The sequence below is a fragment of the Sus scrofa genome, chromosome 5 (genome assembly GCF_054392235.1).
Source record: "Sus scrofa isolate SSC_HxYL_T2T_F1_AM1 chromosome 5, Sscrofa_HxYL_maternal_Yorkshire_Landrace_v2.0, whole genome shotgun sequence".
In the NCBI taxonomy this organism is placed as follows: Eukaryota; Metazoa; Chordata; class Mammalia; order Artiodactyla; family Suidae; genus Sus; species Sus scrofa.
Window position 1 is genome coordinate 73,602,881 of NC_139387.1, and position 15,886 is coordinate 73,618,766.

A 15,886-nucleotide genomic window follows, 5' to 3' on the forward strand; every position below is an offset into this window, starting at 1 on the left:
CTTAAGGATCCAGCATTGCCGTGAGCTGTGGTGTAGGTTGCAGATGTGGCTTAGATGCCAAGTTGCTGTGGCTGTGGTGTAGGCCGGCAGCTGTACCTCCGATGAGACCCCTAGCCTGGGACCTTCCATATGGCGCAGGTGCGGCCCTAAAAAGACATAAAAAAAATTTCTTCCTTAACATTTTGATCTCTTGATGCAAATTTTGCATTTTTACACCGTCCTAGAATGAATTAAATATATAAATATATTTCACACTTACATACTTTCCCAAAGAGCTCGAAAATCGTGTATTTATGTAAAGGTCTTCACTTGGGGTGGCAGTAAGCAGAATCTAGGATTTCAGTTTCCCCTATCACCTCCCCCCTTCAATAGTAGCTCTTGGAGGCTCTGATGAAAAAGCGGAGCAGGATGGCTCAACGTGATGTTCCAATGAGCAGGATGATCACGGTGTGAATTTCAAGTGTGTCCTTGAGTAAATCCTTAGTCTCCTCGGACCTTGACCCCAATTATCACATGCAAAAAGGGAATCCCTCTCTTTTTTTCCACATTAGAGGGATTTTTGAAAAAAATAATATAAACAAACTCTCGGGAACGGAGGCATTGCCCTGGACCCTCAGCCTTTCAGTGCCCTAGATGCGGTCAGCCAAGGGCAGCTCTTTGCCCTGGATTTGGTTTGTAACCGCTACTCCCCGTGGGACCACACACACACACACACACACACACACACCATCTCTCTTCCTTCACAGGCTGGCAGCGCACATCTCTGCCACCCACCTGTGTGTACGATGAGAGAAAGGCTGAAGCCTACACATGTTTGTTTGATGATGATAATGGTTATAATTGTTTTAGAAGTAACACTGAATTTATTTTAAAACTTCCTACCAAATGTCACCGTAATCCCTTGACCCCATTTCCCTTCACTTGCCAAATTCATTCTGCTTTGAGAAAGGAAGGGAATTAAGAATCCTCGTGGGGGATAGACGAAAGCAGGATAAAAGCATGTTCCTGCTGAATAGTAATTAAAGATTAATTGGGCATCACAGCTGTACCTTCAGGGGCCCCGGGAGCGTGGCAACCCCTGCTTCTCTCGTTAAGGATCACTAGGAACCGGGGGCTGGCTGGTTAATGAGAGATTCTTCCTGTGATTTAACGCCCCCTCATCTCCTAGAAGACATCTGCAATGGAGCCCTGGCAAGGGGGGTGTAAGCCCCCCTTCCACCCAGGCTCTCCATGGCAGGTGTGTGAGCAATTTATCCACACCGGGCTTCCTTCCACAAAAGATCAGAAACATCCTGTCTTAGCTTAGTGGCTGTGGACAGGGCACTGGGGAGGTGAGCCTCTCGGCTGGTCATGTGTCCTGTCTGGGACTTTGGAAATAAAGGAGGATTGGAGCCCCACAGAAGAGTGTGATTTAAAGATGCATGGAGTTTTTTCTGCCCATGAATGCTTGTCCTATGCAGTCTGCATTTTGCTCTTCCTCTTCATCCTCTGGCAAATTACCACCACCCCTGTGAAGGGGAACCCGGCAGACCCCAGGCCTGAACTTGCATGTGGGTTCATTCGATTGGGCTAAAAGGAGATGGAGGGATTCCAGTGAGAGACGACCCGAAAGGAATGAGTGGGTGAAGGCCAGCAAGGAGCCGGGGTATGGCTTGCTTTCTTTAGAGGTGAATCTCAAACCTGTCCAATAGGGTGGGAAAGCTGAGCCCTTTTCAGCTCAAACATGGGGACCTGTCAGCAGGCATGGATCTGAGGGCATTTTGTGTTTCTACAGAAAGACAAGGCAGCCAAGGCAAACACAGCTGCTTCCACGGCAGGCTGGAAGCAGCGATCCGGCTCTGTGATAGGCAAATATGTGGACGACAGAGGGATTCTCCGAAGGTAAGTTGTTCCCGCTGGGCTCACATGTTACCTGTTCTTGGCCTTTCCCACGTTGGGAGCAGACTCCGAGCCCACGCTGAGTTCACACTGGCCCCGTCAGGGGAGCCTGGGGTCAGCCGTGCTCACTCCCCTTGAATCTTGGAGGACGTGTGCCTTCCCGATCTCACATCTAAGTGGGAGAGGACCTTGGGCAGAGCCAGTCCCCAGGACTGGCTGTTGTCCTCTGAGGCTGGGGGAGAGCACATGGGAGGAGGGTCCGCAAAGGGAGGTGTGTTCTGGTCGGGGCTCTGCTGTCTGTTGAGAAGCATGGATGCTCTCGGGGGCTCTGCAGGGTAATTAAAGTGCACTACACAATCTCCAGGAGTTGAACTCCTTTACAGACAAGATTTCCTTTCAATAATTCATGCTTAATTAACTCAAGGAGAGCATGTTGGGTTGCTGCTGGACTGCACCCAATTGTGTCTGAGTCCCACTGCTCCTCAAGGGAGACCTCTCTCTGGGGCACAGGCCCCATCCCCATGGACGGCCACAGAGAGCGAAAGGCAGCCTAACTCTTAAACCTGGGAGAAAGTCTGTGAACTTGCTGATTGGGGATGGCAAGCAGGAAATCAGCAGCTATGCCAAGCAGAAGTGACCTGGAATGTCAATCTGCTGATCAGACAGGACCTTGAACTTGATCGTCATGGATTCCTTTTGTAAACACCTGAACCTTGAGATACAATAAATGAGCCAAAATCCTGTGGCAGGACTGTTGGTTCCTCAGGACTGAAAATGTGCATTCAGCAAGTGTTTACTGATTGCTTACTTAGTACCAGGCCCTCTGAGTTCTGTGAAGCCTCCGAAGATAAACTAGACAGAAGTCCTGCCCTTAATATCCAGTATCGAGTGCCTGCTGTGTGCAGGATACTGTGCGATGTGCTGGGGGCCCGGGGGGTGGGGGCACAAAACAGATCCCATCTCGGCTTGTATGGAGCTTATGGTTGAGTGGAGGAAACAGACAATAGTGGATAAATAATCAATAAATCGTGACGCCTGAATTCCCATACAGACTTTGGCAGAGGTGACTGCTCTCTGCTGCTGGCACCTAGCATTTGGTGGCAAAACCAAAAATGATCTTAGTCACGCTAGGCCAAAGGTATTCCAGAACGTACTGCGGCTTGAGAACTTCCCCAGTAAAAAGCTTTTGCCGAGAAATGCTTCATTTTAGGGTCATTTCAGCGGGCAATCCTTTTCTCTTCTAATCTTCGCTCATGAGTGGGTCCGTTTGGACTCAAGATTCTCCCTGTAAAACAGTCCTCAACTTGGCTTGTTCCCAAAGACCTGAGGGACACAGCCTATGTGCTGGCCCCATGTCCGTTGCCCAACGCCTCCCCCTCCTACTGTGTTTCCTTGTTCTGGAGGCTCAGATGCTTCTGGAAGCACACATGCGCTCAGGCCTCTGAGCCCACTCACCCCTGAACCGAAGGAGAAGGGGAGAAGGTATGGAGGGGCTCCTCCTGGCCTCCCTCCCACCCGAAGGCCCTGGGGCAGGCAGCTGCCCCTGCGCTGGTGGACGGCTGCAGTGGGGCCCCTCCCAGAGCCCCTGGCCCTCATCGTCCGGGGCTGCTTCCCGCACGTGTCTGGTTTGTGCACTGTCTTCTTGGGGAGGTGGGCAGGGCCGATGGGCCACAGTTCACGGTAAGGAAGCAGGAGAGTTGGCATCGTCCCTGGAGGCACACAGCTAGTAAGGGCTGGACCAGAGCCAGGGCCACCGACTGTTAAGCCAGGATGCATTGTTTCTGCATCTGTTCTGCTCTGTTCTTCACACCTTTTGTTCTTCATTTCCCACAACCTGCATGAGTAGTAGGTGTGTCATGATTGCTCCAGCCCCACTAAGCCTCCATGAGGACAGGGCCCTTCTTCATCTATTGCTGACTGTCATGAGTTTAGTACCTTGGAGCATCCATCACCACCTTCACCTTCACCACCTTCACCTTCACCATCTTCACCTTCACCACCTTTACCTTTATCACCTTCTAGTTCACTTTCATCATCAAGTGCTTATATAAGGATTTAGAATGAATGAACTAGGAGTTCCCGTCGTGGCTCAGTGGTTAACGAATCCAACTAGGAACCATGAGGTTGCAGGTTTGATCCCTGGCCTTGCTCAGTGGGTTAAGGTTCCAGCGTTGCCATGAGCTGTGGTGTAGGTCGAAGACGTGGCTCAGATCCCGCATTGCTATGGCTCTGGTGTAGGCCAGTGGCTACAGCTCTGATTCAACCCCTAGCCTGTAACCTCCATGTGCCATGGGAGCGGCCCAAGAAAAGACAGAAAAAAAAAAAAAAGGAATGAATGAACTAAAGAATCCTGGGTCTGGTTTTTCCCTTTCCTGGCGCCTCTCTGCCCCCAAAGTGAGTGCTCCTCAATTACCTGTTCCAGAAGCTGCCAGGCAGCTCCCGGCTTCCATTCTGATGGATTTTACCATGTTTTCCCCACTCTGCTTTCTTCCCGCAAACAGCCAGTCCGAGGAGGAGGAAGATGTGTTTGGCATCTCGAGGAGGAGAAGCTCCCTGGGCCTGAGTGGATACCCCCTTACAGAAGAGGAGCCGGGGCCCGGGGGCCCTCTGCCCCGGGCACTCCGCAGAATCATCTCCATTGAAGAGGACCCCCTGCCCCAGCTGCTGAGGGGCAGCTCTGAGCAGCCGCTGGGCAAATGCCCAGAAGAGGAGGAGGTCTCTGACCAGGGGGTGGAGGGCCCACTCCAGCAGGCCCCACCTCCAAGACTCACGCCCGCCTCTCCCCGAGGGCAGCCCGTCGGAAAAGAAGCCCTGTCTGAGGTAAGGGCACCTCCCTCGCTGGCTTCAAGTTCACCTGGGCCCTCCAGTGTGAGCCCAGAGCCCAACGGCAGCTCAGGATGTCAGATGCAGCAGGCCTGGCGATTCTCCTGTCTGCCAAGCATCACGGGCAGACTCAGGGTCTAGGGACATTCTCCTGAAGAATTCTGTCACTGGCCCCACTCTCTACCCTATGTGTTCTCTTCTGACGCAATTTCAAACACGTTTATTGAGTAGGATAGAGCCTCTGCTTGGCAATTAGTATAAACTATCACTGACTTTTAAAATGGCACCTCTTCTGGTCCATTCTATAACCCCTCCCGCAGGCCAGTCCCTGGTTGGGGACGTTTGCTCACTGTCACTTTTCTCTCAGTCCTCAGCCTACCTCCCTCTCATTCCCGAGTGCCCGCCTGCTCCCCCATCAGTGTGAGCCTCCACTCCCAGGCGCCCCCTGCGCCCCCCCACAAGGTCTCCCCATTGAGGTCCCCAGGAGGACCAGCCCACATGGCCACCTCCCCTGGAGCACAATGATGACACTTCCCACCCAGTCTGTGGAGTAGGCTTCTCAAGCCCTCCTTCCTCCCCTGGCCCTGGACCCTCCAAAACCTCTCCTGTGCCCAGTGGGACCTTTGGAGCCAAGCCTTTACCCTGGAGGGTTCCCAAGGGGTACATTAGCGCGAGTGCCCAGGACTTCTTGGCATCAGATATCATCCTTTAAAAAAAAAAAAATTCTTTTTAAAACTTCACTTGCAGCATGTGGAAGTTTCCAGGCTAGGGGTTGAATCCAAGCTGCAGCTGCCAGCCTACACCACAGCCACAGCAACGCCATGGGCCCAGGGATCCAACCCTCATCAGTGGGTTCTTAACCCACTGAGTCACAACAGGAACTCCTCAGCTATCATTCTTGGGCCTGGACTAAGATTCATGCCTACAGACCCCTCCTCTGAAGAGCCCTTGCCAAGGAAGGGTGGAGAACTGGGTGGGTGGGGCTTTAAATACCCCCAGGATACCCCCCCAAATGGGAAGGCAGTGTCAGGAGGGCCACAGGAGTTGGGGTGAAGGAAGAGGCTGAGTATCCGCTTCTCCAGGCCCTTGATCTTCAGCCCTCTGGGGAGCGTCATGAGGAGCGTCAGCTCTGTCCTCAGGCAGGTGGGGAAGTAGAGTCCACACCAGCGAGGCCAGCCCGGCCAGCAGGGACGGGAGCCCAGCCTTCTCACCGCCCTGCGTCCCAGCTGGCTCCACCAGGGTGGGCTGCCATCTAGCTGGGCCAGAGACTGCAGCAGAGAGGGAAGAGATCTGCCGGAAATCCCACAGCCGCGTTGGCAGAGGGTCCGGTGCCAGGCACTGTGCCTTAGCTTGGTATCAGCTTTCGAGAAAGTAGTTTGAGAATAGGAATCAAGAACTTTAAAAGGTCACATCCTTTGAACCACCCCCTCTAGCACCCTTTCCTAAGGAAATAACCAAAATCAGGCAGAAATTTAATTCAAGAATGTTGGTGTATGGAGTTCCTGTGGTGGTCCAGCAGCAATGAATCTGACTAATATACAGGAGGATGAGGGTTCGACCCCTGGCCTTGCTCAGTGGGTTAAGGATCCAGCGTTGCCATGAGCTGTGGTATAGGTCATAGTGTGTTGTGACCTGGTGTGGCTGTGGCTGTGGTGTAGGCTGGCAGCTACAGCTCTGATTCGAGCCCTAGCCTGGGAACCTCCATATGCTGCCGGTGTGACCCCAGAAAGAAAATGTTGGTATATAAGAGCATACAATTGAGAAAACGATAGTGACATAAATTAGACTATACTAATCTAATAGAATATTATACGGCCATTAAAAATCACAGTTTTGAAAAACTTCAGTGACTCAGAAATATTTATAATTTCATAATATGTGAAAAACAAAATTATAGATACATTTAAATTTATATAAAATAATATAAATAAATTATATGTGATATCTCAAATCTCTCTCTCAAAAAAAAAAACCATATATTGACTCATCTATATAGAAAAAAATCCTGGAAGAAATGCATGAAAATAGGAATAGTGACCATTTCACGAGGGTGGAGTAGATTATGAATAATTATTATTTTCCTCTCCACTGCTTCCTAATTTTAAAAATTAGTACAGATTACTTTTATTTTTTAAAGATAAAAAAAAAGGAGTTCCCATTGTGGCTCAGTGGTAACGAACCCAACTAGTATCCATGGGGATGCAAGTTCAATCCCTGACCTTGCTCGGTGGGTTAAGGATCTGGTATTGCCGTGACCTGTGGTGTAGGTTGCAGATGTGGCTCGGATCTGGTGTTGCTGTGGCTGTGGTATAGGCCGGCAGCTGCAGCCCTGATTCAACTCCTAGCCTGGGAATTTCCATGTGCCATGAGTGCAGCATCCCACCCCCTCCCACCCCCCCAAAAATAAAAGAGCAGCAGGAAGGAGGAGGAGAACATATCCTCTGACTCGCCAGCAGAGGGCCCCTTTCTCCAGCCCCCTCCCCACAATTTGGTTGTCTCACTGTCAAGGGCAGGTGGATGTTCCCCCAGGTTAAGGACATGAACTGGAGTAGGTTCTCTGCTCCAGTGAGGTGCGTCCTGCCCCAAACTGAACCATCAATGCCATGTTGATTGGATCCAGTCTGTAAAATAGGTGCTCTGCCTGGGGAGGGGTGGGGGCAGGAGGAGAACTCAGAGCATCAGCCACATGGTCCATGGCCAGGGCTATCTCCTCCCACTCTGGGCTTCACTGTCACCCCGGTCTCCAGGCCTGGGGATGCACAAATGGCTGCCCTGAGCCTTGGCCTCAAACAAAGGGAGTGAAGGACAAGGCTGGGCCGAAAGCGATGCCCCTGCATTGGAGGAATAAAGGAGCGGAGGCTGGGCAGCATTCCTAAGTGTGGGGTTTCTTGGTTTTGAGTTGAGTTTAAATTTCTGTAATTGACCTTGAATTTCCTCCTAAGTACTGCATGGAATCGATTTCTCCCCCAAAGGCTGTTAATGGCTTTTCTCTGAAACTCAAGCACTGCTAATATCTGCTGCCACTCCATTATAGTATTTGCTCAATGAGAAGAGCTAATTCCCCTAAATCCACTTCTAAGTAGAATCTAAAGAGCCTCCTCCCTTGGCCAGGCAGGGCCGGGCTGCACTGGAAGGCAGGATTTGGGCAAGCACGCAGCTCTCTGGCTTAATGATCATTCCAAGGAAAGACCCTCTGCTGCTCCGTTCTCTGCCTCTCACTCGCCCGGCAACCTCGAGCAGGTCCATTCCCTCGGGGCTGCAGGATCTCAGACCCGCGTGCTGCTGGGCAGAGAAGGAGCAGCAGGACTGTGTTCTGGAAAGCTCTGCCCATAGCCTGGCATCGTGGGACAGCCCACACTACTATGCAGAGACAGTTTTGCTTATGTTCAGGGCAGACGGGGATCCTAGGGGGAAGCTGGTGAGATGGGACAGAAGGACAGGATGCAGGGAGACAAGCGTGTTCTCCATCTGGTCCAGGCTTTCAGTGACGGAGCAGAAATAAGAGGCCCGAGCCCAGCCTGGGATGTCTTGCTAAGCCTTCTTTTTCTATCTCCTCTTCTCCCTGCAAACACTCCCCTTGTCCTTCCAAGCCCCACAAAAAATTGCTGCCTCCTTTTTCAGCCTGAGCTCAAAGCCCCTGCACCCAGTGACCCCTGGCTCACCCCTTGCACTCCAGGACACTTGGAATGTTGTGCTGTGAGTGTGCCCATGCCAGCCTCCTTCCCTCCTCCACAAACCTGGCCTGGCACAGGGCCTCCAGCACAGCCCCTGGGCAACCATGTTGGTGGAATGAAGGATTCTCTTCCCTCTGCTGATGCTGGAAGGAACCTTGGCGCCCTGAGCCCAAAGCTTCCTGCCTCCGGAGCCAGACTGGCCGCCCCACTGCGCTGCTGGTTGCCAGTCCCTCCCTGGACACCACGGGGATGGGTGAAGGGCGGGTGTGGCAGGCGAGGAGGCTGGTAATTGTCTGCCTCCCACAGGAGGAAGGCTCTGCATTCACCCCAGACCGGCTCTTCAAGATCGTGTTTGTAGGCAATTCTGCGGTGGGGAAGACGTCCTTCCTGGGGCGGTTCTGCGACGGCAGGTTCTCCCCGGGCTCAGCAGCCACCGTGGGTGAGTTCTTGTCCCTGGCTGGTCCCTGGAAAGGAGTAGTTGTGAGCAGGGGGCCTAAGGAGGGGCTATGTGGGTGGGACTGATAGGTGAGGCCCACCTCTGCCCCAGGCTCCACATGGATGGGACCTGGACCTCTGCTTCCCTGCTGGTGTGTGTGTGTGTGTGTGTGTGTGTGTGTGTGTGTGTGTGTGTGTGTAGATGAGGAGGATGGGGGACAGTGCTCTGGGTGGCTTCTTTCACCCATCACATTTCCCTGTCCTACATCCGGGGACTGCTGGGTACCAGCTGGAGTCTCATTGTAGAAGCTCATTAAGTCGGCTATTAATAGCTGATCACTGCTTAATATGCTCCCAGTATTATCCTGAGTAATAGTGTATTTAGATGGGGGCCTTTGACCCTTCGGGCAGAGTTGCTTCTTGCATTGGAATACATGGCAAAGCCCAAGGGCATATGACCTTTTAGCTTCCACCAAGTTGAATCCCTCAAGCAAAAAAAGAAAAAAAAAGAAAGAAATCTATTGAGGGCCTTTGATGTGCCATTTAACCATGCTGATAAGTCAACTGTATTAAAAATTCATCGAGAGGATCTAAATATTTACCATGGATTTTTATAGTTATCATTTCCATCTGCCTTCACAACAGCCCTGAAAGGCAAGCCTGGCTATCAGCCCAGTGGGCAGACAAGGAAACTGAGGCCCAGAGAGGTCCAGAGGCAGGTCCTCATTCCTGCCTGGCTGGTGCTGATACTGCCCACCCCCTCCCCACACACACACCCCTGCTGTTCCATCCCCTTGGGTCACTAACAATACTGAGCTGTTCACGCTCAGCATCCAGTTTCTGCCATGGAAGATAGGCAGAGGTTGGCATAGGCCGGGGAGGCTGCTGTGGTTCAATGTAGCAGCAGAAGTAAGTCCTGGACCTTCATCTCAGCTCTGCCACCAACCAGCTGTGTATGCAACCTTGAGAGGACCTGTGTTCTCTTTGGGCTTCAGTTTTTGCTCATCTGAAAAAAAAATGAGAAATTTGAACCAGGTCACCCAAGACTGCTTCCAAGCCCAGGGCTCTGTCCAGACCACCTTTGACCGTGGCGGTCTCACAAGCTGGCTCTCCAAGACAAACGTTCCTGGCCCAGAGCCTGCCCAGGACGACTTTGATCTCTTCCTCCAGGATAACCGGCCCAGGCCCTTCCCTCCAACTCTCCTCCTGCAGATAGGTCTCATCCCACAGGCGGCAGGTGTCCCGTTTTTACTGCTGAGCCTTTGCTGTTTCCACATCTGGAACAATTCCCCCACCCCCTCCCTTCTGCCCCATTCCACCCAGAGCCTGGGAGCACTCCCAGGCGAAGAATCAGGACCCTGATGGGACAATAGCGCAGAAAAGTGTGAACTCGTGTGGCTGGTGAGGGATGGCTGGGAGTGACCCACCTGTGCTGAGCCTGGAGCCGCAGGAAGCAGCAGCGGCGCAGCTGGACTGGCCTTCCCTGGAGCCACCAGTGGGGTGATGACCCCTGAGGTCACAGCTCACACTTAGGCCTGTGGGAGGCAGAGGAGGGACACTGACCTCAGGCCCCCGGGGCGTCCCTCCGGGCATGTGCATCTCTTATTGGTGAAATCAGGGAATCGGGGGTCTGCTTACACTTCCCACGCGTGCCCCTGAGATGGAAAGCTCTGAAAAAAGAGAAAAACAGACTAATGTGCACTTCCCAGGAGGCCAATTATGGAAACACCTACAATTTAGGAAGGGGGAGAATAGCCGGGTTTCCAAATCCAGAACGCCCTTCATCGCACACAAAACAAGCCGGAGCAGCAGCTGGAATCAGCCTCCCTGGCATAAACGTCGGGTCTGATGTCACACCAGTGCCTGGGAGATGCTCCCTTTAAAGGCACAGAGGAGCCACTGGGTCTTGGGCTCCTGGGGCCCAAGCATGCTGTCCCCCATCAAGCACAGCTGCCTGGACCCTCAGCATAGCACCAAAAAGGACATGGAGGTGCCTTAGAGCGCTCCTCTGTCATTGAAGGCAACTTCGGATCCCCAGTCCCTCACAAGAATGTGGCTTGTCCTCCACCCTTGGCTTGTGCATGACCGTGGATCCACAATGCCACAGTGTGACTGGGGGCCCTGCCTCCCCAACTTAGCACCAGCCGATCCCTTCAAAAACAGGTGTGTGGGCCCTGCAGGCGTCTTGGAATTGTCAAATGATGGTTTCTGTAGGACGTCGGAGCTCACTTTTTCAATGAGAAGACTGGCTTTTGGAGGCTAAGCTCCAGGACCCAGGAGTCCAGGGCTCTTTTCCTGGCCCCGCCTTGGCTCCCAGCCCCCTGCCTTAAACCACGGCCACAGCCCAACATGGTTCTTCCCAAAGCTTTCCTTGGCAGGAAGTCCTCTGTTCTTGCCTGAGCACTGGTCAGTTCCCAGCTATCTCCTCGTGTCCACAGAGAAATCCTGTGAGCTTTCCTCCCTGGCAACTCACCGGCACTCCCGCTCCCAATGACCCCTTGGGCCTGTCCTGTTGAGAAAGGGGAACGCCGCCCTTCTTGGGGTCCATCACCCAACTTTGACCCACACACAGGTCCCCAAGGTCAAGTCCACATTCAGGAACCACCTAGGTTGCAAGAGGGAGCCCCGAACACTCCAGTTGAACATAAAGATCACGGATCCCCAACCCCCCAGCATCCCCATCACTCAGTTTATAGACGGGGAAAGCGAAGCCCCCCAAATGGGGTGGTCGTGTCATTTACATCACACAACTGGTCAGAGGCAGGGCTGAGGCAAGAACAGGTGCAGGGTCTCAGAGATCTGTCTGGTCCCATGTCACTCTGTGTGGTCTCTCCTGCTGGACACTGACTCCCCATATCCTTCTACACCCCTCACAACCCTGGAGCTCATTTGGCTGCTTCCTGGCCCACCTGTCTGAGGCTGCAAGGGGTACCTCATGGACCAGCGGGGACTCACCGAGCTCCCTGGTCCACGGCTCCCTGCAAGATAAATTCCCCATCCTTCAGCAGAGCAATTACCAGTGAGGTGGAACAAGCCCCTCTACCAGCCCCTCTGCCGTCCCCTCTGCCAGCCTGTCTGCCTTTCCATCAAGGGGAGGGCTTGTCCTCAGGGGCTTCAGATCAGACCCCCAAGGTATGTTGACTGTGGTTGGCTTTCTCCTGAGTTGGTATCAGGCAGTAGGCAGCCCCCCCACCTCCCAGAGCCTAGAGGGGAGATGCCTTTCCTCCTTAGCTAAAGTGAAAATGCTCTTAGGTTGGGCTCCTATTTGTTTTGCTGGGAGCACTTAGCCCTGCACTTTCTAGGTAAAGCGAAGCCGCCGGGTGTCCCAGGCCCAGGGCGCTGCTGTAAAAAGAAGAAGGAGCCTCTGAACTGGGTTTGCCACTCACAGAGGCTGCTGACCAGCTGGGGCCAGGCTGAGCTTCTTCATCCTTCAGTGGTGTGTGTGTGTGTGTGTGTGTGCTCACTCGAGCACAGATGAATGTCACGGAGGCCACTGTGGGGAGGGAGAGATGCCACACAGAAACTGGAAATAGCAAGCATCCTCCCAGTGGGCACGTCACTCTTTTTCTCACCCTGACATGAGCATCCTGTCTCGGGCTGCCCTCCGTGAAGCCCAGGGCCTCTGCTGTCCCTCTGCTGTCCCTCTAGCCCTGCCATCCTGGGAGCAGGTGGCCCTCCCACCTCCCCTGCCCTGCCTGGCCTCTCACGCGCTCACCTTTGCCTAGAGACCACAGAGGGGACGACCTTTTCCATTCACTGCCTCTTTGTGGTCGGTCTGTCTCTGTCCGACCTGGCTGCTTTGCTGTCCATCCCAGGCCCTCCAGAGTCAGGATCCCGGGGGCTAGGCCTTTTTGAAGGTGGGTGGGGATGCCCTCTGTTCCAAGATCTGATGCTAAAGGGGGAAAGTGTTTTGCCCCGTTGGGCATCTGTGAACATTCTTACAGGATGTAGGAGGGAGGAAGGTCTGTTATCTAAGAACCTGCATTTCAGTCCCCCGTCTGAGGGCTGCTGTGGCCCCACAGTGCGTCTCCTTGCCTTGTGCCCTCTCTCTGGGGTCCATGACTCCAGGTGGGATCACAGCCTTGGCGGGATGACTGCAAGTGGCTTGACAGCTGAGATTAAGAGCTCCGAACCATCTCCAGGGGGCATGTTGCCTCTGATTTCCTCCCCACCCCTTTTCTTCTCTTCTGTCCCCCCTCCACCTGCCAAGCCCTCCCCTCCTCCTACTCCTCATCCTCAACGCACCTTTGCATCTGCCGAAGGCAGTCTGGAAGTGTCATCCATCCTCCCAGGGATATTTGAATTTTACTATGGGAACCTTGGAAAGGATTTTAGGGAGAAAAAAGAGAAGGAAGGAAGGAAGGAAAGGAAGGGAGGGAGGGAGGAAGGAAGGAATCTGAGGACCGTCTTTCTGTCTCCTCCATTTTCTCAATGTGGGATAAATTCGTGAATGATGGTTCTCTCGCTTTTACCAGTATGATCTCATCTGATCCCGAGAGAGGGTCTGGATTACACTGCAGGGGGGGGTGCTGCGGTTCAGAGCGGTTAGGTGAATTGATCAAGGTCTTGAAGCTAGTCATGGTGGAAATAGGACCAGAACCCTGGTCCCCGCTTCCCTGTCCCCTCCACCGCCTCCTCTGCCCGGGGAGAGGGAGACCCGCCCCTCGGGCAGATCAGATTCCAGCCCCGGTGGGGGCGTGGTTTCCGGACTTGGACTTGATGCTCGGCTCCACCCCCAGGCATCGATTACCGCGTGAAGACAGTGCGCGTGGACGACTCGAAGGTGGCCCTGCAGCTGTGGGACACTGCGGGACAGGAGAGGTGAGGCGCCACCTCGGGTAACCCTGCCTCCCCCTCCCCTTGGGGCGGGACTGGTGGCCCAGGAGCCCTCGCACCTGACCCCGCCCTTCTGCGCAGGTATCGCTGCATCACTCAGCAGTTCTTCCGAAAGGCTGACGGCGTTGCCATCATGTATGACCTGACAGCCAGACAGTCCTTCTTGGCCGTGCGGCAATGGCTGAGCAGCGTGGAGGTGAGCTGGCGGCCCTCTGCCATCTCGGGAAATCTGACTCAGACCCCGACTTTCTCGGGGAACAAAGTGGTTCAGGTACCCATGCGTCCATGTGGCCGGGCCCTTGGCCCACCCACGTGCCAGGCACCAGGCTGGATACCAGGGACCTAAAGGTGAACAGGAGAGATGCCATCAGAATCCCTGCCCTCTTGCAAGGTGGGTGGGGACAGGAAAAATACAGGATAAGTCAATCATGGTGTCATGATTGTGAAAAATGAGATAGGACTGGGGGAGGCAGTTTCCAGTGTCAAGGATGGTTTCCTCAAGGTCTGTAAATTGGGTCACCACTACCTCTCCCCACCCCCAACTCCCCTGCATTTTTCCAGCCCCAGGGGTCCCACTGCATCCAGCCCAGGAGCAGCCCTGCTCAGTGTTTTGGGGCCTCAGTCACAGCCTTTTACACAGGAGTAGGCTGATCTTCAATGTGAGGGCCCCAGGTTCACCCCAAAGTCACCCTGGGCAGGGCCACTGAGGCCTAGGGCTCTTTTCTAAATTCTGGATTCTCTGTAAGACTCTTTATTTTATTTTATTTTATTTTATTTTATTTTATTTTATTTTTATTTTATTTGCTTTTTTGCTTTTTAAGGCCGTACCTGTTGCATATGGAGGTTCCCAGGCTAGGGGTGGAATCAGAGCTACAGCTGCTGGCCTATACCACAGCCTCAGCCATGCCAGATCCTTAACCCACTGAGTGAGGCCAGGGATCGAACCCCAAATCCCATGGTTCCTAGTCGGGTTCGCTTCTGCTGTGCCACGACAGGACCTCCAAGAGCTGTTTTCTTGATGTATCCTTGCAATACGCTGCTTTGTAAACACTTTTTACTTCCCGACACCTGCATGTCCTCTGCCGCTCCAATGCATCTGTCTCAAGGCCAAGAGCACTGTGGCCAAGCCGCTTGTCGTTTTTTACAAGGCCTCCCCTGATTCTCTCACACACTGTCAAATAGGATGGCCCACCTCCTTCCACCAACAGGATGCAAGTTCTGTTCGTTTATTTGTTCTAACACTGCCAGGCACTCTTTTGGGATCTGGGGATTCTAGGAGGGGGAACAAAGAGACAATGACCCTCTCTTCACGGAGCTTATGTGGGACCCTCTCCGCAAGCCCGCAGGCCTTTCCCAGCCCTTACCTGGTCAGACTGTCCCACTGCTGTAAGGAACGCAGGTACCAGCCAGATCCCTGCTGCTCTCTGTGCGTCTTTGTACACAAAGCATCATCGAAACTGGTGCTTGGCACACGCCTCACAGAACTAGCCTCAACAGATGTTGGACACGTGGATGGGGGCCGTGTCACCAGGCAGGCAGGACTCTGGGGTTGTTCATTTTGTTTTGTTTTGGCCCTAAGATCTACGATTTTTCACACAAAAATCTGCTTCTCTTGGAGTTTGGGACTGGATGGGCCACTCCTTTCTCTATCGTTAATCCACGTCCGTCTCATTACCAAGAAAAATAGGGAACAAGAATGGAAGGCAGATTCCAGGATTTCTCAGAAATGTGCTTGATACAGATTGTTTTTCAAAAGTATTGCTTCTAAAATACTTACAACGGAGAAAATGTACGTTTTGAAATGTAGTGAATGGCGCTACACAGAGCGAATGGCGCTACACAGAGCAAATGGAGGCAGATGGTGGGGTGACCCGGAAGTGATTCATTCCTATTTAAACTTTGTAATTTGTGACATGATTTTTTTTTTCTTTTTACGGCCACAGCCATGGCACATGGAAGTTCCCAGGCTAAGGGTCAAATCGGAGTTATAGCCACCGGCCTACACCACAACCACAGCAACACCAGATCAGAGCCATGTCTGCGACCTACACCATAGCTCAGGGCCACGCTGGATCCTTAATGCACTGAGCGAGACCAGGGATCAAACCCACGTCCTCGTGGATACTAGTTGGGTTCATTACGGCTGAGCCACGATGGAAACTCGTGTGCCATGCTGTTTTTGGATGGCACTAGCAGGTGTCTCTTCCTCACAGGAGTTAAGCACCGGGAGAGGCTTTAGG

At 53.2% G+C, this 15,886-nt stretch overlaps 1 protein-coding gene across 34 annotated transcripts in view; it reads left to right on the forward strand.

Moving 5' to 3' along the window:
• The window catches only part of CRACR2A (calcium release activated channel regulator 2A), a 176,244-nt gene that overhangs the window by 134,879 nt on the left and 25,479 nt on the right, over window positions 1–15,886 (forward strand). For all 34 annotated transcript variants that reach the window (XR_014845478.1, XR_014845465.1, XR_014845468.1 and 31 more), the window contains 5 exons: window positions 1,775–1,881; window positions 4,380–4,698; window positions 8,682–8,814; window positions 13,550–13,631; window positions 13,728–13,842. Coding sequence is in view for 9 of the 34 variants with exons in the window: in XM_085025164.1 (XP_084881290.1) it covers window positions 1,775–1,881; window positions 4,380–4,698; window positions 8,682–8,814; window positions 13,550–13,631; window positions 13,728–13,842 (756 nt within the window). In the remaining 25 variants the exon portion in view is untranslated. The remainder of the gene's footprint in view (window positions 1–1,774; window positions 1,882–4,379; window positions 4,699–8,681; window positions 8,815–13,549; window positions 13,632–13,727; window positions 13,843–15,886) is intronic.